A 27626-nucleotide genomic window follows, 5' to 3' on the forward strand; every position below is an offset into this window, starting at 1 on the left:
CCGCTCATTTCTCATTCTAGCTGAACAGTCGAGTCTGGACTATTTCATTTATTCTTACTCTTAGAGGAATACCTGGTGCCTCCCTCAGGTGTCTGCCTATTTATCGGATCAATCGCCTATTGCCTTTGTACTTAGTGCTATTCAGCACTGCACTATTGCCTACTTGTTATTGAGTATCATCTACTGCCTACGTGGCTCTACTCAACTCTACTACTTGGCGCTATCGGCTCTACTTGCCTGCCTATTCGACAGCCCACCTGTCAACTTATTAGGTACGATGTCCCTATAGACCCAGAGTCTAAGCGAGACGCCATAGCTCCGCCTGAACTTCGCAACTCACTGGACTTATCCAGTTAACTACGCTGCCCACGGCAGATCCGCTCTGCCTGCAGTACCCTTGTGCCCATGGTAGCCGGCCACCCGCCCTACTGTGCCCACTACAGATATCAGAACTTTGGATTGAGACTCCACAAGAACTGTATCACCGTCGTCCCTCTACCCGCTAGAGCGCCACCTCCAGCTGCAGAACCTCAAGCCAGGACACAGCCAGCTGTGATCCAAGCAGGACAACCAGCTAAGTTCAGAAGACAAAGTGACATACTCTCTTATTAAGTGCAAGAGTGATGATTAGATACAGTATTGATTACAGATAGATGCAAACCCTCCCCCTTTTATTCTTCTATGTAAATATTTATGTAAATAAATATTCTTCAATTTTTAACTTTGTATCTCTCTTTCATTGCTTGTCTAGTTGCGTGCCTGCTCCCGATTTATATGCTGACGGGTTGGTGTGTGATAACTGCAAAAATAATCATCCCCTAGACATTAAACACGCCAAACACACGTCACTTTCGCTAACCTGTCACAATAGACCTTTCTTGAAAAACTGTTAGAATGTTACAGTTCTTGTCATTTGGCAATGATTTGAACAATGATAAGAACAATCTGATATAAACTTGTAAACTATGAGTGAGTCTGGTGTGAATGTACACTTTGGTTTCTTATAGTTATAATGTTTTTTGTTTGATGTAATGCACAAATTGTAAGACAAATTTCCATACGGACAATAAAGATTATTATTATTATTATTTTATGATCATAATGCCACATGTCATATTCCTGCTTCCATAATAGCACAAAGAGAAAATTCATTCAAAAGAATGGGACTTTATGCTAGAAGTGAATTTAGAATTAAACCAGATGCAATGGTTTGCTTGGCTGGACTGGTGACATCTAGTTTTGTTACACACTGGGCGATTTCTTTACAAGGTATGCAGACACTCGAAATATTTTATCACATTCCGACAGAATTCTGATTTTCTTCTTTCAAATCATTCTTTGCAAATTCAGCAATGAAAACTTTGGCATTCTCTACAACAGGCATGTCAAACTCATTAAGGTGTATGGGCCACATAGAAAACTTACTATGACCTGAGGGGCCGCAGCAAAAAAATCAGTTGCAAAACAGTCTACTAGTTTTTTTTGTAAATTACAAATAATGCAATACAAAAATTAATGGCATACCTGTCCCTTAGATAAATTTGTAGTACTATTGGCTAATTAAAAAATACTTTGATTACGCATTATTTTCTTTGTCCTGATGCTTGACATCTTTTCTGGGATACCATTTTATTAATGTCATGTTAAAATTTGTTTGCCACTGACGCTTTCATCACAGATGACAAAATTTTGATCAGATAATCTCGAATGGTGAGGTGTTTTTGAAGCTTTTATTATGGAAAAGAACTACTCACAAAGACCAGTGCATGCAAACATAGCTAGAATTCTGGCTGCAAATTTCCGCAATTCAACATACCGTTCAGGGTAAATAACTGTACAATTTTGGCAAAGCCATTTCAATATACTTCGATTTCAACTAAGAATCTGACTGCTTTTATATCAGCTCTAGTTGCACATTTCCAGCAGCATTTTCAGAATCAAATGAGAATGGAGATACAAAACACGAAAATTCTTGCTCTTATGTAACGAAGTCATGAAAACGGTCATTGAAAGCATCTACTAACGATTCCAGGTGTAGGACTTATTTACCAAATATTGTAACCGTATTTAATCTTTTTAGTTCATGACACGTTGAGAAGTGAACAAGATTTTCACTTCATATTTGGTTTATCCACAGTCCTAATTTTGCTTGAAAGCATTTCACATGATTACACGCAGTTGTGACAATTTTGTCTTTACTCTGAAGTTTCAAATTCAAGTCTTGAAGGTGAACATTGGGATCAACTGCTAATGCCAAATCCTGAACACATTCGTCAGTTTGGAAATGTTCAACAGGTTCAACTTTCATGTTCAGAAACAATGCGATTTCCTCATGCAGTGCAAACAATCTCTTCAATATTATATGTCATGAGAGCCAGCGAACTTTTGTGTAGTAGGAAACACAATCAAATTTCTGTCCAATGTCATCCAGAAACATTAAAAATTGGCGAGCAATAAAAACACGTGCACAAATAAAATTGAGAGCGACTGAAAACAGTCTTATGACATGTTGAAACTGTCATTGCTGTGTGCAGAATGTTTCTTGGTGAATGATGCACTGAAAATGAGCAAATTTAAAATTATCATCAGTCTTTCTTATTTTTGCAAGTAACTTTGCATCAAAATCATTTCATTTCATGGTTGGTGCGCCATACCTTGTTAGACTAGATAGCTTTATCAAAGTTAAATTGTACTGCATTATCACCTTCTGTCATTTTTCAAAAACATCCTCGCTTGTTGTGGTGTTATGCATACAACAGAACTCAAGTAGTTCCTCGTGTATGTCAAAATTACTGTCACAGGTCCTTATGAATATAACCAACTGTGCTACACCGTTTACATCAGTTGACTCATAGAGCCAATGAAAATAATTCAAAATCAGCTATTTTGTTCTTTAATTGTTCATGCAACCTAACTGACATGTCATTTATTCTATATGCCACAGTGTCACTAGTTAACGCTATTTCTTTGAATGCTTTCACCTTTTCTGGACAAATTACTTCGGCTCTAACGACACACTCCTTCATAAAATCACATTTATTAAATCATTTGCAATGGCTTACAATGAAGTTTGACAAAATGTAGCTTGCTTTCACTGCAGACTCGCCCTCGTTGTTCCGTTTAATAAATACTATTTTTCAATTCAGGTAGCTTGTCATCTCTTATTTTCCAGTGTAATAGTTTAACATTATTTTTATAATTTTTTTAGGTGGCCAAGGGGGCCGCATTCAAGGTGGTCGTGGGCCACATGTGGCCCCCGAACACCCAGTTTGACATGCCTGCTCTACAATCACAAAAATTAAACAATTTTTTGCAGACAGATAATCCTAATTAGACATTGAACTTGTTTCTAATAAAGAAGCTGGGCTATTGAGTCTGCTGAATGTAGTAAAATAAAGTTATTTATTTTGAGTTCTGAAGCATGAAGTTGTTTTAGAAAACAAACAGATGTGTTCAAGGAGATCACAAGGTGTCAAAGAATAGACATTTTGTTTTTTAGCATAAGAACAAGCTTTTCTTTTGTAAACCCACTCAACCTTGAATATCCATGATTTCATTCTTTGAACTTAAGCTTTAAAGTAATGGAAACAGTGACTAGAACAGTAACTTGAGAATTGCCTTCTTGGAATTCTTGCCTGTAGTGTGCAGTGGATGATTTATCTGCTAATGAGGATGCAAGCTGCACCAAACTATGGCTTGCTAAGCCGTTTTGGATTCAGGGTACAATATTCCTAGCAATATCAAGTAGCTTGCTAGCAAAAATATCTGTCCATTTAGGGATATTTTCTGTGATATTTTGGGAGCATCTTTTTTTAAATTGTTCCCAATCGGCTTTATTCAGCTTCCATCGCTAAGGTTGTCCCAATGAGGGGAGGTTGTTAGCAATGATGATTGGGAAGTGGTCAGTCCTTGGAGTGGCCAGCGTCATAAAAGCCCTTCAAAGTGCAACTTGCTATCAACACAAGACGTTCTGATGGTTTGTGCAGCTTTGACACACTTTTGGGCTCTCCCACTACTCCCTTCCGTCCCTTGAAAATGAGAAAAGAGCTCATCTTTGTCAGGCTTTTCCCCTCCGCTGTGACCACCAGAAATGATACCAGGTAGCAAAGCTTCTTGTGGCCTCCTTTTCCTCCTCAAGTCTCCGCTTCTAGCCCAGACATAAATCTGGGGTAAGTAGGTTTTTTTTTTTATATATCCACAGACATTTATGTCTATTCAGCACCTGACTGATCTGGGCCTCAAGTCTAGAGGAACATGGAGCCAAAGTACTGTGTTATAGTAACTCGGATAGGCACCTACTCAAATACCAGGATCTCTTTTTCCCCCTTTAACTGCCACAGTCCACGGCAAACAGACTGGCCTCAAGACGTAGGGAGATTTTTAATACAAGGAGACAGAGTGATGGGTAATGAAGGCAGACTGAGGTAAAGATGAGGCAGATGAAAAGAAGTGGGGCACGTTTGAGCTCCAATAGATCTAAGCAAAGAGGAGTGCAGTTTAACGTCATGTTTCAGGACATGTGACTTTCGGTGCACAGACTCATTATCATTGATCTCAGACAGACAACACTCCAACACTACATTCAAGAAGAATATTAAGACCTATCTGTTCAAAATTTTTTAAAGATTAGTTTGTTTTTTAACTCTCATGTTTATTGTTGTAACTCTTGGGTAGGCACTCAACGTAAAGGCAGGCAACTCAACACAGTTTAACAGGAAATAAAGACAGGTGTTTATTCACTAGGACAAACACATAACATCCTTCAACTTCCTCAGAGTCTTGCTACTAATTTACCAGTCCTTTAGACAGAAACCCGAATGTGGACCAACGACAGCCTTCCACGCTTCGCTCCAGGTCCCTTTCTACAACCTTCAGGCAGCACAAAAGTTGGCTTCTTAGTTTCCAGGCATTCAGACTCTTCACAATCCCTGATGCACTGTGCTTCTCTCTCTCCTAGTGTCTTCCTGTCTACGTTCACTAGTGCGCACCTCAAGCACTGGTGCAAGGCAGGGTTACAACACTACCCCCACCTTAGTCTTTTCGTCCCAAAAAGAAATATGTTCACAGTTGATCAATGCAGGTGGAGGTCGGTCAGTGGGAGTCACAGATTGCATGGAGCGTGCTCCCCACAAAGCGATCCACACTGCTCTCTGCATGTGCCGTTTTCTCCTTCTCCAGTTGACCAAGTTTCTTTCGACACGATGTCGCAAACGTGGCCTATCCATCCTGACGGTTGTCGCTGGCGTCAGCCACCTGACACATAGAGTGGTAGTGACAGCTCTTGTTGTTGTTAATGCAGTTGATTCAGAACTGCGCTTCATCAGGCCCTTTCTAAGGATGACTCGTGAAAGAGCTGTAGACCAGACCTGCCTACCAAAAAAAGTCCAAATGCGTAACGCTGATGGTCAAAATGCGTATTTTGGCACCAGAATCCGAAACACTTACGCGATCCACTATTTTGTCATATATATATATATATATATATATATATATATATATATATATATATATATATATATATATATATATATATATATATATATAATATTAGATCTCGATGTCATGATTAGATCTACAATCTAAATCTAGATCAATACGACAATACAATAGAGATGATATCTAGACTAGATCTGGATCTATGTCTATATAATTTATAATGAATATAATCTACTAATCTACTCTAGATCTGGGCTCAAGTGTTACCGATGCCGTGGATCTATTCCTGTATAACAAGTTATCTAGATTCTAGATCTAGAATCCAGATCTAGATCTAGACTTGATATCTACAATGTCACTCAATGTGTTTTGAATCGATAGCACTTTGATATTTTTTTCTATACAAATGAATACGGGAATCAGGGATTCAACATAATTAATTTCTACTAATGAACTTACAAAAAAAAAAAAAAAGTCACGTTGGTCACTGTTTGTATCAGCTAACTGACGGTACCAACCCGCCACTCCCTCACTCTTACGTTCTTCATTTCTAGACTAAATCTAATTGCTATTAAGAACCAATCAACGTATAGATCTGGACACAATGTGTTCCCCCACCCTTTCTGTTACCCCCCCCCTCCAGCCCAACAGGACGGCTTAGCGTGACCTCCGTGACCGCTCGTAAGCTAGTCAAGAGAGGGGGAAAAAAAGGATACGAAATGCGTAACGCGACGGGTTAAATGCATATTTGCGTACTGACGGTCATTTTTGGGAGATTTTGCGTAACGAATACGCATTTTGCGTAACGGTAGGCAGGTCTGGTAGACCCACATGAAGCCACGCTGTTTAACAAACTGTCAGCCTCAGCCGTCTCAGGGAGAATTGTCTGTAAGGCACCTTTACAACGTTTCATGTGCAAAAGTCCATCAGCTGCAGGGTTCTTCTGACCACCTTCAGAGCCTCTCTCGTTGGTGAAAACAGAAGTATCGAAGTCCACTGGTTTCAGACCCTGTTGACGGCTTTCTTGACATTTGCATTCTCTTCGTAAAGCACAGCATGTACAGATGTTGCTAACCGCCTGAATGCAACAATCAAAATTCAAGTTCCCCTCGTAGACACTGGCAGATCGACAGGGGTCCTTAAGGTCCAAAGTGACAGGCTCTAATGCAGGCCTAAAGTTATCCTGCTCTGTCCGGGTCGTTGTGGCACTCAAAGCTGGTACAGCAAAAGTTTCAGTCGCATAGCAGACTTCTTCTATTGCTTCGACTGTCTCTTTCTGTTCATCTGTGTTTTTCTTGTTAAGATTGACGCATTCTTTGCAACTATCAGTACAGCCACAGTCTTGAATGAGTAACGGTTCATTGTTGTTGAATGATGGACTCCTCTCTCTTACTGGATTGATCTGGCCTTGCACGTTACGTATCAGTTTGTCCATAGAATGATTCATCGAATCCTGGAAAGTACAAAGTTCACATAACCAGTTTTGTATGGTGTTCAGCACCTCACCAATATCTGGTTCTACCTCAAACAGGTAGGTCTCGGGATCCTCACCTTCATCAACCAAGTCCTGTCGAAGACTGGCTCTTATCTTTTCTTTGGCCCCAACAATCTGGCTCGGAGCTCCTCCTTTAACTGTTTATAGCTCAGTTCATCTAGCTTCCTCAGCATTGTCATTCTTTCCTTTCGTTGAGCTACATAAATCCCACTTCGACACCATTTGTTGTAACTCTTGGGTAGGCACTCAACGTAAAGGCAGGCAACTCAACACAGTTTAACAGGAAATAAAGACAGGTGTTTATTCACTAGGACAAACACATAACATCCTTCAACTTCCTCAGAGTCTTGCTACTAATTTACCAGTCCTTTAGACAGAAACCCAAATGTGGACCAACGACAGCCTTCCCCGCTTCGCTCCAGGTCCCTTTCTACAACCTTCAGGCAGCACAAAAGTTGGCTTCTTAGTTTCCAGGCATTCAGACTCTTCACAATCCCTGATGCACTGTGCTTCTCTCTCTCCTAGTGTCTTCCTGTCTACGTTCACTAGTGCGCTAGTGCGCACCTCAAGCACTGGTGCAAGGCAGGGTTACAACATTATGTTCGTTATTTTATCATAGCGTCTTAGAGCCTATATTATGTTTGTTAACAACGCTTTATAAATTAAATTATTATTGTTTTTTGTATTATTTTTAAATTAAAATTATAAGTAAGTATTCCTGTAATATTACCAGGCCTCATTTATATTGGCCCCCCTGTATTAGGAATAACGTGACATGACTTTAGTTTATAGTTTAAATATGAGGATATCTAACATAGTATAGCTGGCCACAATTCTTTAAAAAGTTGTTGGCTTTGACAAAAATAAAAAATAGCAGAAATATTTTTTGCACTTGGGTGTTGCCCCCAGATGAGTTCCATCACGTGTGAACCACACCCTAGTGACGCCACTGATGTACTGTATACGTTAAGCATGATACTCAGCCCAAGCTCTTTGTTATGTAATAATAAATATTCAAAAGAATGAAGTGCATATAGATTTCTGTTAAGGAGATCTTATAACAGGCCAGCCATAATAAGAAACATCCATAAACCAGTCATGAGTCACTATAGCAAGTGCCTGTGAAAGGATTCAACTAGAACAGGGTTGAAACATGACATGTGAGATGTGGGTGCACCGTAACTCAATTAAGCCAAAAACATAAAAAGAGAAACAAAATATCTATTAGGACATTTTTAAAAAATATATCGAACTCATTGTAAATATGACATAATTTGAGACAAATGAATAATTTAGTTTTGTAGAGTAGAGAACAAATTACTAACAAATATTTTTTTTTAAAAGTGCTGAAACCTAGATTATTTTGAAATTAGTATTATTTAGGTCTAGTAGTCTCATGCAGTGGACAATTTCAATAGATTAGCATATTTTTCAAATTTGTTACAAGTATAAATGAAAACCATTCTATTCAGTAGGTCAGCCATGTTGACAGCTATTTTAAAAATAAAGCTTAGAATCTTTTGGAATAATCAATCAATGTAATATTCTAGAACATAGCAAACATTGTAATAATACATTGATGTACATGCCCAGAGCAAAAATGAATAAATAAATAATAAAATAATCTCAAGTCCTTGACATGGCAACAAAAAAGCAAAAAAAAAACAACAACAAAAAAAACAAAAACAGCTAGATCTAAGTGTTAAGAGGACCTGGCAACAAATGACAGGCAAAACTTACAGAACTGTGTGCTGTCCTCTTTCTTTTCTCCTGTTTTAGTGAAGCCACACAAGTTCAATAGTAAGGAACAATAATAAGACTAACTGACAAGATAATAAGCACAAAAATTGTGCAACTACTCTAAGACTTGAAATATAGTTTTGACATTGTTCAAAATAAAAGACAAAATAATATTCTAGTCAACATGCCCAGATGTGCCATAAAAAAAAAAAAAAAAAAAAACAAGAGAGGACTCTAGCAGTTTAAAATAAACCTTATTGAATACTAACATTAATGTTTTAATAATTATGCCCCATTTCAAGACTTCAATTTACCTTCAACATAACACACATTTTAACTCAGAGATTTATATGTGGGAGAAAGAGAATTTAATGACAAACCTAATATAAATCAATTTTTTGTATACAATAGAGACAAAATGACATTGACAAAATGAATAAATAAAAGGTGCTGACAACGTAGTGAAATTGACACCAAATGGGACACAAAGGAACAACAGATTTAAATCATAATGTTTACACAATCAGAACGAATAAAGCACATTGCTACATACCTCTGGGATCCACACCTTTAAGCCATGACCCTGAAGAAAGTGAAGAGGATTTAATAAGTAAATTATTTTTAAGCACAAGCAAATGAAATAAATATAAATAAAGATAAATTGAGCAAATAAAATGCAGTTTAGAATTAAGCATTTTCAATGTTAAATATCTAGGTTTTATAATTTTTTTTTAGTTACTAATTGTAAAAGAAAGTGAGATATAAAGATAATATGAAAAAGAAAACAGGAATGTTTTAAGAAATTTCACATTTTTCTCACGTTGCAAATAAAACAAATTGTTAAGAAAAAGAATACTGTCACTAGAAAATTTTTATTATTTTTTTTTTTTTATTATATTCAAGTAAATATCATAAAATTAATGTGTAACTGATGTTTGAAAAATTTATCTATTAGAAATCTAAAAATAATAATAATGCAAAATGAGAGTTACTTCTGGTCGTATCAATAAAAAGACTCAGTATTATGGGATTATTTTTGTATCAACAAGATTCAAGAAACTTAGGATTTAAGGGATTCAAATAGCGTAATTCTGATAAGCAGGAAAGAGAATGCATGCCTAGACTGAATGGAAGCAGCTGAGGGTAAAAGAAGCAACCAGTTTAAAATGTCCAACAATGATGTTAAAAAAAAATTATAAATGTAACAAAACTATTTGTAAATAAATAAATTTTAATTAATTAGCTCATCAGTTACAGTTTAATTGAATATATCAGTTAACTTTCCCCCTTTTTTTCAGATTAAAAAAAAAAAAAATCAAAACAAGCAAAATACAAAAAAAAAAAACTTAAAAAACAAAGCCAATATTAAGTGTATCGATTAGTTTGGATCAGTCGTAATAAAAATTGAAATAGATCTAGAGTAACAAAAAATCTGGGATTAGAAATATTTTTTTACCAATTGTTTTTGCTTAGCGCAATATCCTGCTTATATTGTTCTCAATACGCTAGATGCTTTCACTAGTCTGGATCAGTTGGAAAGGGGTAGGGGGAAAAGAACAGGGTATCTAGGTGATTGCTTTATAAATGTATTTAAAAAAACAAAAATGACCTAAATTCAAATATGTGGGCTACAGCCTTCTAAGACTTCTCAAGCTAATGCAGTATCCACCCTGCTAGCAAAGAGTCTATGAACATGGAAGATTGTATAGTTATCTATTGTTTCTATTTTCTGTTTGTGTTCAGTCAGATGACAAGCTTAAATAAAGGGGCTAATTCAGCTTTGACTACCACTTCAGTTAAGTAATATTTCTTTCCCTTGTTTGAGATACCAAACAAAATAATTTATTACCAATAGTTAATTAACTAATTGGTTAATTTTTAAAATTGATTCTTGTGTTGCCAGGTAAAAGAAATAATTGTGCAAAATTTCAGCTTCATCTAAAATTGGGCTAGGACAGGGGTCGGCAACCTTTTACAAAATTTTAACATTTTTAAAGAGCCACAAGATTTTTTATCTTTCAAACAATAAATAGTACTCGCACTAATAAAGTTTTTAGATTAAAAAAAAAAAGAATCTTATTAATAAGAAAAAATATTAATTTATCTTTATATAAATAATTTTTTTACACAACAAATTAGATTATATATAGGCCCTATATATGGTATTATTAGATAATTACTTATTATTTAAGCATAAAATTAAAACAATTAAACATTTACATACAACACTAACTTGTACTTCAATAACAAACAATTGAGCAAACGAATTCAGTGGTAACTGTGGCTATTTGCATGGTTTTAGAGAGTTTGGATAAATTTGGCTCATAGCTTGTTTTTAGTTTCAAACCTGACTCTAAATTTTCATTTGCTTGTTGGCTTCTTACTTTACTTTTAATTACATTCATCCAAGAGAACACTTGCTCACACGAAAATGCAGATCCGATGATAGTCAGCCTTCCAAATGCCAACTTTTTCACCTGACTGTAGCAATCTGGAATGCTATTCCATGTGTCCAATATAAGTGCCTAATTTCGCAGCATTTCTTTTAAAGCTGTCCACTTTTGTTGCGTTCCATACATTTCTGGACCTTCTCTTCCAACCTGATTTTCAACTCTGTAGTAAATATTCCACTCCACAAAGCTTTACTTTTTAAATCAATATATTGCATTTCTAGAGATCCAGTATCAATTCCTAATGGATCAATGTGGATTTTGGTAGTGTTGAGAAGATTTTTTTTTATAAATGCTACTATCGTTTCGTTTGTTTTGAATTGCTCACATCTGTCAATAAATTCATCTTTAATTTTTCTTTCTAACTGTGCTGAATTAACTCATCTCAACAGTTGCACTGGTTTTATCGCAATATTGCTTTACAACTTGAAAATGAAGTAATTGAAAGCTGTGAATAATTTCTGCAAAAGAATTTTTTTTCTCTTCAAGACAAACTAATTCTTCTTACAAAACTGGGTATCCCTTTTAGATTCAGCTCATTTAATTTCACTGACATATACACCATAATGTAAAATGCTTGCAACCATTTGTCGTGAGTTTGAGTTTTGAGTTTAGGCACATCAGCACAATTTAGGCCATGTCGTGCCCTTTAAGGATCACTCTCCCTTTATATAACAAGGGCTAAATTCTATACAGTTAAATCTTTAAAAACAAGGTCTATTCGCAGTTAAAATAGTAAAGGTAGTAAAAATTAAATAATTCAGTAAAATCATATGTAAATATTATATGTTCACAATTCATAAATCAGATCTTTGTAGACAACCCCACCTCATTTAGGAATGTATTTAATTAATGTATTAAAAGCAAAACGTTTCCAACACCTTTGGAAAGCCATAGCACTTTATTATAAAGAAGGAGCTTGGAATGCTGAGTCTCCAATTCCTTAAGAATTCTTTAAACTGACGATGGTAGGGTGCTTTTGACAAGATGCTGTTAAAAATCAACTATTTTGGCCGAAAATGTTTGGACACAAAATGCAGTGAAACTTAAGAATTTTGTGGTTTATTTTGCGCCAAAGAAATAGTATTAGCCCCTTTATTTTATCCTGTCATACTTCTGGCTCCATCAGTTGCTATTGAAATGATTTTATTTATATCGATTATATTGTCTTCAAGGTATTTTTGCACAGCATTAGCTGTATCTTCTCCTCAAGTTAGTCATGAGAACGGTAGCAATCCTAGAAGTTCTTCTTTTGGACCCTGGGAAGACATATATCTGACAAAAAGTCAACTTGTGCCGTGTCTTTTATGTCGCAAGACTCATATATATATATATATATATATATATATATATATATATATATATCGAGTGATAAGGCATAAGAAAGTTGACTATCTTCCACCTGCAAATATGTTACATTTCAAGACATGGGGGAGGGGTGCAATGAAAAGTGGCTGAGAGATAGAATCGAATCAGAACGATTTTTAAATTTTTTTTTTTCGATAAAATAAATAATATTTGCGCATGGAACTAAAGAGCCGCAGCTTAACATCCTAAGAGCTGCAGGTTGCCAACCCCTGGGTTAGGAGAAACAACGTGTACAAACTTTTTTTAGACAGACAGACTGAGTTGATATAAGCTTTGTAAAAAAAAAAAAAAAAAATAGCTGGAGACAGATGTTTTGAAAAAAGTTATTAAGCCAACAATTTTTTCATTTTTTTTTTTACCAAAGTCTACAAGTGATTTATAAATGCCTTTTCTTTGGAATTTACACTTGATTTTTTTAGCACGTAGTTGCACTTCATCTGAAGATTATTTCAATTATATAGATATTAACTTTTATGTTAGGTAATACAGTAATCAATCAGCAAATTAGTTCTTTTAACTGAGTCAAGACTAAATTATTTACACTTTAAAATATGTTAACAAGAGTGACTAACACAAGAATAATGCCAAAGATAGTATGTTTGCAATTAAACTCATTAAAAATTAAATGAAATACTAAATAATACTTTAACATTAGTTTAACCACCTTTAAACATTTTCTTTTAGAAGAAATAAAATAAAATCCTTGTTACAAAAGAATACTTGAAACCAAAGAATTTCCATTAACCAAAAAAAAACAATAAAACTTAAATGATTCAAATGACTAAATGCTATAAAGAAAAACAACCACATAATTTAGATAAAAGTTGCTTTTTAATTCATAAGTAACTGAAAGAGAAAACTAAAGCAGAAAAAAAAATTACATACCAACCTGCATCTGCTTCAGTGCCAAATGACGTTAATAACATACAGCTAAAATTTATTGTGTCCCTACATATTAGGATTGGTTTCGAGGAAATGTGTATAGTAATGAGAATTACTATGAAAAATAAGTTCAGCATGTGTAATAACTTCTAGTACTACACTACCCTCATGGCATCTTTGACAACTAATAATATTCTTGACTAGTAATGATGAATAGTATATTATATGGCAACCCCCTTACACACACAATAAAAAAAGAGGGGGAAAAGCAAAAGTAATCTCACCTAAAAATAATAATTTAAAAAATATCCTTCCCACAATTGATTAAAACAAGAAGAAAAAAAAAAGATAAAAGCAGATTTTAAAAAGTTTAGAGTTAAAACAATTAACAGCAAATAAAGTAGTCTGGGATTCAACTAATAATATGAAACAATGAACTATTTTTGTAAAGTGCCAGTTCAATGAGAGAAGCTATTACAAACTACAGCCACTTGAGGCTTAACTGTGCTTACAATGACAAGAAAAAAAAGGACTGTAAGTATGTTGAAAACTTCATTCTTTTATAGTAATCAATTCCCTGATTATATAAAAAAATTATTATTTGGAAAGCACAAATAAATATTTTGGAAAGAAAAAACGGAAAGAAAAATTTTGAAAATATAATGCTTGGCAACATACATGTGTTACTTCGGCAGCTTACTAAAGCTATTCAGCTTCAGTACTTCATGATAAGGATAATCAACCATATTTTTTATAGGTTAAGAAAAAAGATTGATGAAATTTTTTTGTTTATAAATTAAAAAGATAAATAGATTTTTTTTTTCAAAAAAATCCATGCTCTAAATCAGGGGTGGGCAAATTACAGGCACATGTGGCCCGCCAGGCCTTTTATGTGGCCCGATAATACCCACAAATAACAGAAGTGCCTTCAGCTAATATATATATATATATATTTAAAATTATTTTAAATATATATAGATATATATATAAAAGATTATTGAAACTTCAGATTCTTATGATGAAGAGGTTAAAGAAACATTGTCTCTACATGTCATTTTAAAAGGCAATATGTCAAAACAATCAGTCAAAGATGCAAAATCAGGCCAGTATTTATTCAATGCTATGAAGAACTGTGTTGAAAGTGTTCAGTTGGCAAGGAAGAATATGGCAAATGTAACAACTGATGGCGTCCGTGCCTTGCTTGAAAAAAAAAAAAGGTTTGTTAATAAAATTAAAGAACACTATCCCACGTTTATCTCAGGGTTCAAACTTATCAGAGCTAGGGTCTTAACCACAGGCAAAGGCAGTTACGAAAAGTACTTGAAGATTTGGAAACAAAACATTCTGATGTACGGGGAGAGTTGTGTTTACTGAGCGCCTAAAGGCAGCACGGAAAACCAACTCCTAGATACCCCCTCCCCCCACTGGTCCACAGATGAGATTGGACCAAAAGCACTCTGAGCATGCTATAAGTATGAGAGTAGCGCTATATAAAAGCTATAAATATAAAACCTATAAATATAGAGTGGAAGACATACTTCAGGTTTGCCATCGACATTATTACAATGGGTTGTCTGCACATGTGTGTGCCTCTTTTCAAACAAATTCTATTTGTCCAATCATACAAGTAACAACAAGCTTTGTCATCTTTCTTTGCTTAAAGGTGAAGCTATTTCTTGTGAAATGATTGAAAAGTACAAGACAAATTTGAATACTTTGGTGTGGAAATTGAAAGCAAATTTTAAGACTTAAAAACCTTGGAACAGTTTCCAATATCCTCAGTTCACTATTTCGTGCAAAAGCTGATTCAGCTCTAGTATACTTAGCTTCCATCAAATTATGACCTGAAATAAAAGATCAAGTCATATCTTCCTCCGGAGTTTTATGGGTGCCAGAAGTTGTATTTCCACACTTAAAAACATGGCAGCTAAACTTTCACATTATTTGCGCCTACATACATCTGTGAACTAGTATATACTTGTTTGTAAGAACGGGTTGATGCTGACTGACTGTAATTTGAAAGAAGTCACTAGTAAGCTAGTTCCACAGTTCCTGAACATTTTGCATGATAAATATTTCACACCAAGTACAATTAATACATTTGTGCTGAAATGTTGTGATGGAAAAGACAATGAGAAAATTAGAAAAAAAAAATATAAAATAGTTTCAGAAATTGTTAACTCTTGTTGTAGTGTAAATTTAAATGAAAAGACATACACAGTTAGCTATCGTATTTTTCCAAGTTGCAAGTAGTATATTATATATATTGTATGTATGTATATATATATATATATATATATATATATATATATATATATATATATATATATATATATATATATGCGCCCTCCCTTCCCAAATTTTTTTTAAAAAGCGGCCCTCGATAGAAAAAGGTTGTCCACCCCTGCTCTAAATCCACGGTTTTCAAACTGTATATAATCTGTCAAGTCATGCCAAGTGGTCCTTTATTTTCCATGAACTGATGTTGCTAAATAATAAATATTATATACTAAATGCAGTGAAGACACCAAGCCAGCTTTTATTAGCGCAGGCACCTAATTCAAGTAAGCTCTTTACCTGCTCATATCTTTAAACCAAAACAGGCATGTTTTAACAAATTAACAAACTAAACATGTCTCTCCAGGATATGAAGATTATTTTTCACAATGGCAGATTAACGAACAGCTTTTCATAAAAGAAAACCTCATTCTGGATAAGTCTGGTCCCACTGGAAAGTTACTCTGCAGACATGCCTACCCCCCAAGACCCAGAATGTGGAACACTCAGGTTGAAAATGTGGAATTTTGGGCCCCAATGTGGAACATAAACACGTTTATGTTTGTCAGCCATACTGTACGCACTATAAATAAAACTTCAATTATATTACTTTAACAACAATACTAGTTTGCTTCTTATAAATAGAGATGTAAATAGTATTTATATAATTAAAAGTAAGAAAACCTTTAATTCATAATTATGTCCTTTGTTTTGAAATCAATAGTTCTAACTCCTATAACTATATGATGAATTCTAAAAAAAAATTATTCTAATGACCAAGACTCAAATGTTACTATCTATTTTTTATTTGTTACTACTAGATCTACATCTAAATCTAATGACTAGATCTAGATTATTCTAGATCTACTTGATTATCTATCCTTTCTAGGGCTCTACTCTAGTCACTCTAGATGTCTCTAGTTGTAGATCTAAAATAATTTAAGAGTCTACTAGTCTAGGCCTACATCTAATAAGTCCTCTAAGTCTAAGAACACAGATTATAATAATTATATTATAGATCTAGATCTAAATATTTATGTCTAGATCTATGGACTTATTGAGAACTAAATTGATTACATAATGATACTTAAAAATCTAGAGATCTATCAGCTTCTAAGTCTATTCTATTTAGTATTTCTAGATAGATCTAGAATCTAGATTTAGTATCAAGTATCATCTAGTCTAGTTATCTAGTATTATGATTATCTAGTGCTAGACCTAGAAACTAATTTAGACTATGGAATATAGATTAAGTAGATATATAGCCTTATTTAGGCCTTAGCCTTACACTTTACAGTGTCTAAGTTAATTAATTACATTTAGGTCTAGACTCTAGAATAAAGTATTTAAAAAATAATCATTTTTCTTAGATTACTTAGAAACCTAAGAAACCAGTTGTCTGAGTTGAGTTAGTGTTAGAATACTAGAATAGATCTAGACTCTAGACCTAGTGACAATCTGGTCTAGCTAGACTAAGACTAGTACTACTAGATCTACTACTTACTTACTAGTAGTACTAGTTATCTAGACTAGACTAGTACTAGTAGTAAAAAGTAGTAGTAAGTAGTCTAGTAGACTAGTCTAGAGTTAGAGCCATTGTGACGGTGACTCATTCAGTCATTGTCTGATTTGTCATTGTCGGGAAAAGAAAGGGATTTGAATGGAACATTTGGATGATTTGGGCAATTTGGCTTATTAATTACTTATTAGTACTTGCGGTCCGCACTTACTAGATTCTAAGAATTCCTCTAGTATCTAGATTCTATACCTAGACTACTAGATCTATGTCTAGATTCTAGATCTATGTCTAGAATCTAGATCTAGCTCAACCATATCTAGAATCTAATATCTTCGTAAATTACGGGTCTGGAAGGAGATGAAAAGTAAACAATAAACACAGACCTATATATATTTTATTTTGCATTCAGTATTTTCATTTCGCACTATTAATAAATAATGAAAAATCGGCGATTTTTTTTTTTTTGTGTGTGTCGGAATTCAGACTTGGCGGAACAAAAAATCGTGAATGTGGAACGGCGGAACATGTGAGCTTTTTTGATGCTTTTGCGGGACGGTCCAGCATAATGCGGGACTGTAGGCATGTCTGACTCTGCCTTGGAACGCCTTAAAGGTGCCAGTCCCAAGCCCAGCAAAAGGAGGAGGGATGACTAGAAACCTCACATCACTAAACTATTGCTACAGAAACCACAAGAAGGTTCATCTCTTGATAAGTCGATGACGTGTACTGGTGAAAACCTTCGGGAAGCTAGCACACCGACAAAACTTCAACTAGGATAGGGACCTGGAATATCAGAACCCTTTACAATAATGGCAGAGTACATGAATGGACAAATGAAATCAGAAAAATACAAAATCAAGGTTCTAAACCTCAATGAAACTCTGTGGAATGGAAGGGTCTAAGCAAACTGACATTTGGTGAGACCATAATATATTCTAGACACTAAGATCTAGACCAGTGTTTCTCAAACCTTTTTTGTCTGCCGGCTCAGTAAAAAAAACTACAAAATTTTGCGGCACACCACGAAGAGCAACAGTTGTTTTATAATAAAAAGTAAAAAAAACATTATACCTGTTTTTAAGTATTACTTTTAATGTGAAGGGTGAGCCTGTTTTTTTAGCAAATGCGATCTAATCTAGGCTCCAAAGTCAACAAACAAACTCACATTTCATCGTCTATTGTAAGAAGTCTCTCTCTTTTCTTAGACTTGATTTCAGTCAGTACTGAAAATCCAAACTCACAAAACCATGAAGATGCAAATGGAAGAATTATTTTGATTGCTTTTAAACTGATTGCAGGATATAACTTGATGATTGAAATCCAAAACATGTCCTGGCTCTTTTAAAATAAAAATTGACTTAGGAACTGCATCATTTTTTTCAATCAATGAGCTGCTCTTCTTCTTTAGTTGAAAGATTTGTAGCTTCATTGTTTCCTAATGGATAGCTGACTCATCCATATTCAGACTTCCAACTGTTGGGAAGTAATGCTGACTGCAGGTGTGTCAAAGTGTCCATAATTTCGGGGGTAATTTCTTTATTTGAAGCACATTCATTGTAAGTAGGAAAGCAGTTAAAGACTCCTTTCTAGATCTTACTTTGCCACAAAGACAAATTTTCACCAAATGACTTCAGTTTTGAGGATGCAGTGATGATGTTTTCGATGGTCCTTGAAGACTTAAATTCAATGAATTTAATTAGTCAAATAAATCAGAGAATAATTCACCTTAACCCACCAGATCTTGTCATGAATAGAAAATCCAAAGTCTTTTTTTTTTCAGCCTCCAAGAATGACATCAGCTCAGCATTGAGTTGGACGACACGTTTTAACACTTTTACCCTGGAGAGCCTACGAACGTTGGTGTGATACAGGAGACATTTGTAGTCTGAATCCATTGCTTCACAAAGCTCTGAGAAAAGTCGGGATGCAAGCGGTCAAGATTTGATGAAGTTTATAATTTCAATAACTTGATCCAAAACAGACATCAAATCTTTCGGCAAAGATTTGAAGGCAAGAGCTTCTCTGTGGATCATGCAGAGAACAACTAATACATTTGGATTTTCTTGACGCACAAGAGTGACGAATCCCTTTCTATTTCCCTGCATGGAAGGACAGCCATCGGTGCATACGCTGACACAGTTTTTCAATTGTAGTTTGAATAGCAAAATATTTTCGTTCACCACTTTGAAAACATCTTCGCCTTTGGTCCTATTTGGTAAGTCTTTGCAAAATAAGAATTTGCTGACACATTTTTCATCCTTTATGCACCAAATTAGCAGCTGGGCTTTGCCACTAATGTCAGTGGATTCATCAACTTGAAGAGACCACAGCAGAGACACTTCATCATCAGTCACATCGAAGTGTTCGCAGATTTGACCTTGTAAATTTGACAATAAGTATGCGCAAGATAGTATTATTTGACAAAGGAACTTTTTCGGCGGCATCGGGTCCATGGATAGATTCAACCTTTGTGTGTGTTTTCATGCGTTTTGCTAATAACTGAGCAACCTTATAACTTGCAATCAATCCCTTTTCTGGCAGCTTTAGGTAGTTCCTAAGTTTCTTAGCTTGTTTATTTTGTTGAGCCCTGATGCTTTCGAAGTATTCCTTCGGTTGCGCTTTTAAAACTGGATGTTTTGTTTCCAAGTGTCTCTTCAATTTGCTTGGAACAAGCGCCTCATTCGACAGAGTTGCATTGCAGATCAGACAGAATGGCAATGGAGAATCTTCAGGTCCGAAGATATGAAACCATATCTGATTCAATCTTCTTTGTACCTTCGTTTGGTTCCTTGTTTTTCATTGAACACTTTCGCAGTTTCATTCTTGCTAACGTATGTCTCCATGGATAACAATGAATAATGCTTAGTAATAATTTGTTATTATTAGCATACACGTAAAAAATTTACACGAAACACATTGCTTATTACTATCGTTACCAATTCAAGAAATGCTATGCGTCTGCTAAGGCTACTATTACTGGTCGTTGCAAGTGGGGATGTCATCGCAAAGTAAATTAAACATTTAATAGTAGGCAGACCTGGTAACGCTTTTCCTGTGGCGTTCTGAAAACTCCCGCGGCACACCTGCAAATCTTCGGCGGCACACTAGTGTGCCGCGGCACACAGTTTGAGAAACACTGATCTAGACCATGACCACACACAAGGAGTAGCACTTTTAATGTCACCAGAGGCATCAAAAGCTTTGCCAGGATGAGAGCCAGTTTCCTCATTAGCCAAGTTTAACTATCATCCAATGTTATGCACCCACAAATACAGCACCAGAAGAAGAGAAAGAAGAATTCTATAATGTTGTGGCTGTGAACAGAGGGTCCAAAACCCGGTGAAGAATTTGGAATTTAGGGATTTTACTATAATAGGTACCTGACATTAATTGGGGAAAATAGAGGCAGTTGATCATTGTGCTGGCCACATGACACCCTCATTAACCATCTGCCATAGTAACAGAAGATGAACATCACATTATATGCCCTATAGATTGATTTAAAACAATGCTGGAACTCTTTTGATGGAAGAAGCAGGTGTGCTTAGAAGGTGGACAGAATATTGCAAAGATCTGTATAACTCTGAGATAAATCCAAATTACAGACAACAGAGAACTATGTGAGGCTCCTATTCTAGAGTCAGAAGTAGAGGAAGCAATAAAAACACTTAAAGGTGGCATGTTATCTGTAATTGATAACATACCATCAAAACTTAAAAACATGGAGTTCACATATATACAGGGTTAGTAGCACTTTTCCATGACAAAATTTTAGGAGATTTTAGGAGGTTTTTTAAGGATGAAATGTATGATGTGTGTGTGTGTTTCCTATCCGTTTGTGTGATACATAGTAAAACATACACAAAACTAAGCATTTATCAAATCAAATATTGTTATTTGATTTTTAAAATAATAAATATCTTGCCAATATGCCACAGAAACAATGTTATCAGCTGTGGTATGTCCACAGAAAATGTAATGAAAGTTATCTTTTAATCTAGTAACAACTTGACTGTCATCCCAAAACCTCAAACAACCATTTTTTTTCAAAGATTTATTTAAAAACATTACAAATGGTTACTTTTCCATTTTTTTTTAAATAAGAAACATTCTTAGAGATGCCTTATTCATGATGTATATTCTCTGTGATGGAAATGTACATTTTTAGTTCCTATGTGCATCTTATAGATACTAGACTCATGGTGTGCATTTGAGGTAATGTTTTATTCTTCTATTAGTTAACTTAAATCCTTTTCATAAACAGAGCCAGTAATATATAGGGCAATATTGGCCTATTTGAATGTTTAGTTGACATTTGCTTACTAAAAAATGGCTTTTGGATTGGGGGGGGGGGGGGGGGGGTTTTAGACCTATTCGCGTTTTTTTTTCCTAGCAGAATCATTTTCAACCATATAGTTTCCCTGGCTTTTTACGAGTGAAATAATTTTTACGGACTTTTCACAGCTGTATGAGAAATATTTTCGTTAAATCTACAGTAGATCTAGACTCTTGATGTAAGTCACTAAAATTCGCTGACTTTTCAGGGATGTGAGAGAAATATCTTCACTATATATATTCTAGTGATTTAGCGTAAATCTAGAGTCTAGATCAAAGTCACGAAAATTCGCGGACTTTTCACTGCTGTGTGAATATTATCTTCACTAAATTTACAGAAGATCTAGACTATAAAGCTGATTCGCTAAAATTCGCGGACTTTAACTCTAAGTCACTAAATTTTGCGGACTTTTTTTTTAAATATTGGGTAAAAATTTTAGGAGAGTGGACAAAATTTTAGGAGACTTTCTGCAATTTTTAGGAGGATTTTAGGAGACTTTTCATTTTTTAGGAGTTTTTAGGAGCGCTACGAACCCTGATATAACTAAATGTTTTATAACAATCTATCAGAAAACATGGCCAAAAGAATAGATTCAATCATTAATTATTCTGCTGCCCAAGAAAGGAAACCTGAGACAATGCTAAAATTATAGAATGATAAGTCACCACAAGCATGATAATGTCTCAACAGAGAAAGCTGAGTAGGTCCTTTCCATAGAACAGGCAGGCTTTTGAGCAGGTAGAAGCACTGTTGAACAACTATTTAACACCAGACTGTTAAATGAAAATGCCTAAACACCAAAAGAAACTGTTACACAGCTTCATACACTTCAAAAAGCTTTTGACAGCTCATAAATGAAGTGGTCGTGAATCTCATTAGCTCTTGGGCCAGCACAGTGTAGTATAATAGCCACTTGCTGTTCTTTTGGTTTTATGTTGGCTCCAGAAGCCACCATGTAAACATCCATGAGCCGTTTACATTTTCTGAGATATTGCCCTCATTTATATTCAGGTCGGTTGGCGGCTTGAACAAACTCTCCCCCATCTTTTGTTACCTTCGCTCTAGATTTTGTAAAGATTCTATTTCTATTTTTCTTCTTTAGTTATTTTGTAATACTTATTCTTTGTTTCACAACTGTGGGTCAATGTAGATCCTTAGCTTTCCATTTGTTTTCTTGACCACAGCCATTTGACTGACCCAGTCAGTTTGTTCGTCAACAGAGACAAGTATTTTTCGACTCACCAACAGTTCGATTTCTTTCTTGACTTTCTCTCATAGTATGGGGGATTTTCCAACACTGGGAGACCACTGGTGCCACTGCTAAATGAAGCCTATTGGCATATCCAATTGGATGAATACTCAAGTTTGCTAACTACGATGATCACACCTTTTGGTCATTTTTGATGGGCTCGACTACCATAAAATTTGGCCTAAATGTAAGAAATCTTCCAAAAGAAGCTAGCCCAAGCCCTCGAGAGGCTAGATGGATGCATCAATGTGGCAGATGACATAGTCATAGCTGGATGTGGAAACTCAATTGAAGAAGCGGAACGAGAACATGACACCAAACTGAAAAAACTGCGTCAAAGATGTGCAGAAAAAATGATGAAACTCAACGAAACAAAGACAGCAGAAAAACAAAAAGAAATCATCTTTATGGGTCATGAAATTTGTGCACTCGGGATCAAACCTGATCTAAAGAAAATCAAAGCCATTACAGACATGGACCAACCGAAAAATGCCAAAAAAAAAACAACAAGTTTTTGCGGCATAGTTCAATATCTGTCGAAATTCTTACACAATCTTGCTGATGTGCTACACCCACTGATAGAGCTAACAAGAAAAGACAGATGTTTCCAGTGGAGTGATGCGTGCGACAAGGCATTTCATGACATAAAAAAAAAAACACAAACACCAGTATTAGCTTTTTACAACCCAAACAAAAGTTTGGAGATTCAAGTTGATAAGATAACCAATTCTGACACACCTAAGTTTTCCAAGAGACGCCATGGTTAATCAAAGAGAGTTGCCTCAGATCATCAAGATTTCTGATTATACTATAACGCACATTATGTGTAACACACACATTATCATATATACCTAACTACTGAACCAGGTCAACACATTTCAAAAACATATTTTCTTAGCAACTTATACGCATTTTAAACATATATATGTGAAAAAGGAGAATGACATTAAATTTTAAAGTACTCTCTTTCTCTGAAAATATGGAAATTAATGATTGATCAGACCTGCCTACCAAAAAAAATCCAAATGCGTAACGCTGATGGTCAAAATGCGTATTTTGGAACCAGAATGCGTAAGACTTACAAGATCCACTACTTTGTCATATATATATATATATATATATATAATATTAGATCTAGATGTCATGTTTAAATCTACAATCTAAATCTAGATCAATACGACAATAGAGATGATATCTAGACTAGATCTATGTCTATATAATGAATATAATCTACTCCAGACCTAGATCTGGGCTCGAGAGTGTTACCGATGCCGTGGATCCGCTACAAACGTAGGTCTACTCCAAACTTTCGTAAGCCTACCTTCATCCTTGATCTATTCTATACTAAGACTAAGAATCTAGTCTAGATCCAGACTAGATGGTAGTAGATGTTATCGATCTAGATCTAATCAATCTAAATCATACTACAACTAAATTGGATCTAGATTGTTGAGTAATGTAGAGAATCATGACTAACGTAATGTTTGTTTGTTTGTTTGTTTTATATGTTTCGGATGTCCCTTCAGAGTTGAAGATAATTACTTCCTAGTCCAAACCTCCCGCAGGACGACGGGGGATGGGAGCGGGCAGGGTTTGAACCCGGGACCATCGATAAATCTGAATGACAGTCCAACGTACAAACCGCACGACTGGCTAGATTCTGCTAGATTTATTCCTGTATAACAAGCTTTCTAGATCTAGAATCCAGATCTAGACTAGATATCTACAATGTCACTCAATGTGTTTTGAATCGATAGCACTTCGATATTTTTTTCTATACAAATGAATACGGGAATCAGGGATTCAACATAATTAATTTCTACTAATGAACTTACAAAAAAAAAGTCACGTTGGTGTATCAGCTAACTGACGGTACCAACCCGCCACTCCCTCACTCTCGCGTTCTTCATTTCTAGACTAAATCTAATTGCTTTTAAGAACCAATCAACGTATAGATCTGGACACAATGTGTTCCCCCACCTTTTCTGTCCCCCCCCCCCCCCCCCCCCCGGCCAACAAAACGGCTTAGCGTGACCTCCGTGACCGCTCGTAAGCTAGTCAAGAGAGGGGGGAAAAAGGATACGAAAAGCGTAACGTGACGGGTTCAATGCGTATTTGCGTACTGACTGTCATTTTTGGGAGATTTTGCGTAACGGTAGGCAGGTCTGATGATTGATTAATGATTCTGGTTCAGAATTTTAAGATTTTACCATCACAAAGGTGAGATATAAGACACCAATAAGAAAAACAAATCTCTATTTGTAACACAAATTTCCTTAAGGATAATAAATATTATTATATTGGACAAAAAAAAAAGAAACAAAGGACCTAAAATATACCATTATAATAATAAAATTTAATTTAAATTCAAAATGTTCAACCTTTAAGATTTTTAATTATGATGTGATAAAAAACAAAATTTTTAACAAGCAGTGTTGCTTTGTTAAATAAGCATGAGCTAGATGACACTGTTGATCTAAATATGAGTGTAGTACAATGCAGTTTTATGAAATGGAAGTTGCAACTTGCAGAAAGAAAAAAAAACATGCCAAAAACAACTATCAGCAATATGCAAACTTAAAATTCAGTGACATATGAAGACCATGTGAACTTAGTGATAAAAAAATTATATATATTTTATTATATGGCTGTCAAAGCGCTAGAGCCTGCTTAAATCCTGAAGATCAACATCTTAGGACTAATAATAATAAATCTTGTTTTTGAGTCTAAATATTGGGGACGCGTGTGAATACTTCACATGGCTACAAAGAGTGAAAGACCTACTAACCCCAGAATATTCATAGATCATGATGTTTTAATGAAGTCATCACTAGAATGAATAATTACAAAGGAAAGATTTTTAAGCTTTTGAAACTGTATTCAATTCCTTAAAATCAATTTCAAAAAAAGAGAATTTAAATTAAAAAATATATATATACACTTAAAAGTCCTTTCTACTAGATTTCTACTATTATTGATTAAAATGTTAATAATGTTTACATTATGAACAGTTCATGAAACATATCTATAGACTAAAATCACTAGTAGTGACAATATTTATAAAAATAGTGGGATGAATGTAGTTATAGATTTAGATTTATGACTTCTATGGTTATTTATATCTAGTTAGAAATTTATTAAATTTTTTTTTTTTCAATGACTCAAGAGACAAGACCTACAATTAATTTTTTTTTTTAGACAGTACAGTTAACTGTAGATACAGACTATAAAATTCTAGAGCTTAATCTGGAAGTAGCAATTTTGTTGTGATGCAGTTTTATCATGCTGTTAAGTATGAGAGCAACAAAAGAAATCTATAGATCTCTTAGTGTTTTTTTTTCATTATTTATTAAAGACCTATAATTATAGCACTATCACAAAAATGCTAAAGATTGTGACTAAGACAAATTTAGAGAGAAAGCTAATTTTATTTATTAAGCACAACACGCAGAATATCTATAGATCTAGTGATATAGCATGATCTAGATAATAATTATACCTAGACTCTAATAGAATAGATATAGACTCATAGAGATTATAGATCTTGATATATATCTAGAATCTATATTTGAATCATCATTAACATTAGATTGTTGGTTCACAACGGTTTTTTTTTTTAATTTCACTATTTTAGTATTAAACTTCAATGCCATGAAATTAGTCTCAAATGCAATTTTACCTTTAGTACTAGATGTTTCCTCAAAAATGGGTTCGGTAGATTTAACTTCTTTAGTAGGACTATCTGTTTTGGTATCACCCAATGCCTCAAAATCATCATATGCCCCTTTGCCTTTGCTAGATGTAGTGGTAGATGAGGGGAAAGATTCTGGATAATGGCTAGAAGTAGGGGGCGCAGATGTTGCAAATGTAGGATGACTATCTGGATCTGAAGTACTATCAAAATCAATTAGTGGTTGTTCATTGCTATCTGGCACTGGAGCAGATGGCTCAACCTGATTATTATAATCAAGATCTTCATCATTAAAACCATAATCTTCTAAGCCAACAGTAGGATCATTTAATAAAGACTGCGTATGTGCATATGCTTCAGCTTCTGAAGCACCAGCTCCATAACGGTCTTCTTCTGCCTCTTCCGTAATATCTGTTGTGGTTGAAATGTGTGTATCCTGATTGATGTCGAAGTCGTACGCACCTGATGAGCCTATTCCAGACTGATAGTCCAATTCTTCGCCTTCTAAATTGTCGTGCTCGAAACCGCTTCCAGGGGGGTCTAGTTTTTCGAAATCATCGTTACCATATCCAGAGCTTTCAGGTTGATTGTCAAACTGATTAGAAGGATTAGTGCTCGCCATATTTAAAATGCTTTGGCTCTTGACGAAATAATAATGTTAATTTTATTCTAGACTTCACGATCTAACAGCTGGCTACACTATCACAAGTTCATAGACTAAATTTATCATGGCCGTACTTATTGTTGACGTACGTTTGAGCATGCGCAAAGAAGATGTTAATTAAGAAGGGAGATAACTGATAAATATTAACTAAAAAACTTGAACAACTGGAGACGGGTTTACTACGCATTTGATTTTGCGTAGTAAATCGTGTAGAAATATTTAGATCTATAGATCTAGATCTTAACCTAGATTCTATTCTATTGAACAGTGATGTCCATCATAAGGCGGTTTTACAACCCGTGATGTTATGTCATATGGTTCATTGAAACTTATGTCAGCAGTGTAGACGTAGTCTCTACAGGAATGGACTATTTTTTAAAAATTAACTCTTTCTCTCCGCAGTGGCGTAGCTAGGGTGGAGGGAGGAGGGGGGAGAAATTGAAAATCCCCCCGGGCCGCCACATGAAGGGGCCCCCCAAATGAGTGTTTTTTACATTAAAAATTAAATATTAAGCAAAA

At 35.0% G+C, this 27626-nt stretch overlaps 1 protein-coding gene across 5 annotated transcripts in view; it reads right to left on the reverse strand.

Annotated features, from left to right (window-relative positions):
- The window catches only part of LOC106057084 (reticulon-1-A-like), a 47477-nt gene extending 20263 nt beyond the window's left edge, over nt 1-27214 (reverse strand). Inside the window, exons 1-4 of one of the 5 annotated variants that reach the window (XM_013214132.2) lie at nt 26432-27214; nt 12849-12926; nt 9225-9254; nt 8672-8701 (exon numbers count right to left, since the gene is read on the reverse strand). In XM_013214132.2, coding sequence (XP_013069586.2) covers nt 8672-8701; nt 9225-9254; nt 12849-12926; nt 26432-27065 — 772 coding nt within the window. In that variant the 5' untranslated portion in view covers nt 27066-27214. The remainder of the gene's footprint in view (nt 1-8671; nt 8702-9224; nt 9255-12848; nt 12927-26431) is intronic. The other 4 variants (XM_013214136.2, XM_013214134.2, XM_013214133.2 and 1 more) reach the window with 4 other exon arrangements.
- Between the last annotated feature and the right edge of the window lie 412 nt (nt 27215-27626).

This window comes from Biomphalaria glabrata, chromosome 3 (genome assembly GCF_947242115.1).
Source record: "Biomphalaria glabrata chromosome 3, xgBioGlab47.1, whole genome shotgun sequence".
NCBI classification, from domain to species: domain Eukaryota; kingdom Metazoa; phylum Mollusca; class Gastropoda; family Planorbidae; genus Biomphalaria; species Biomphalaria glabrata.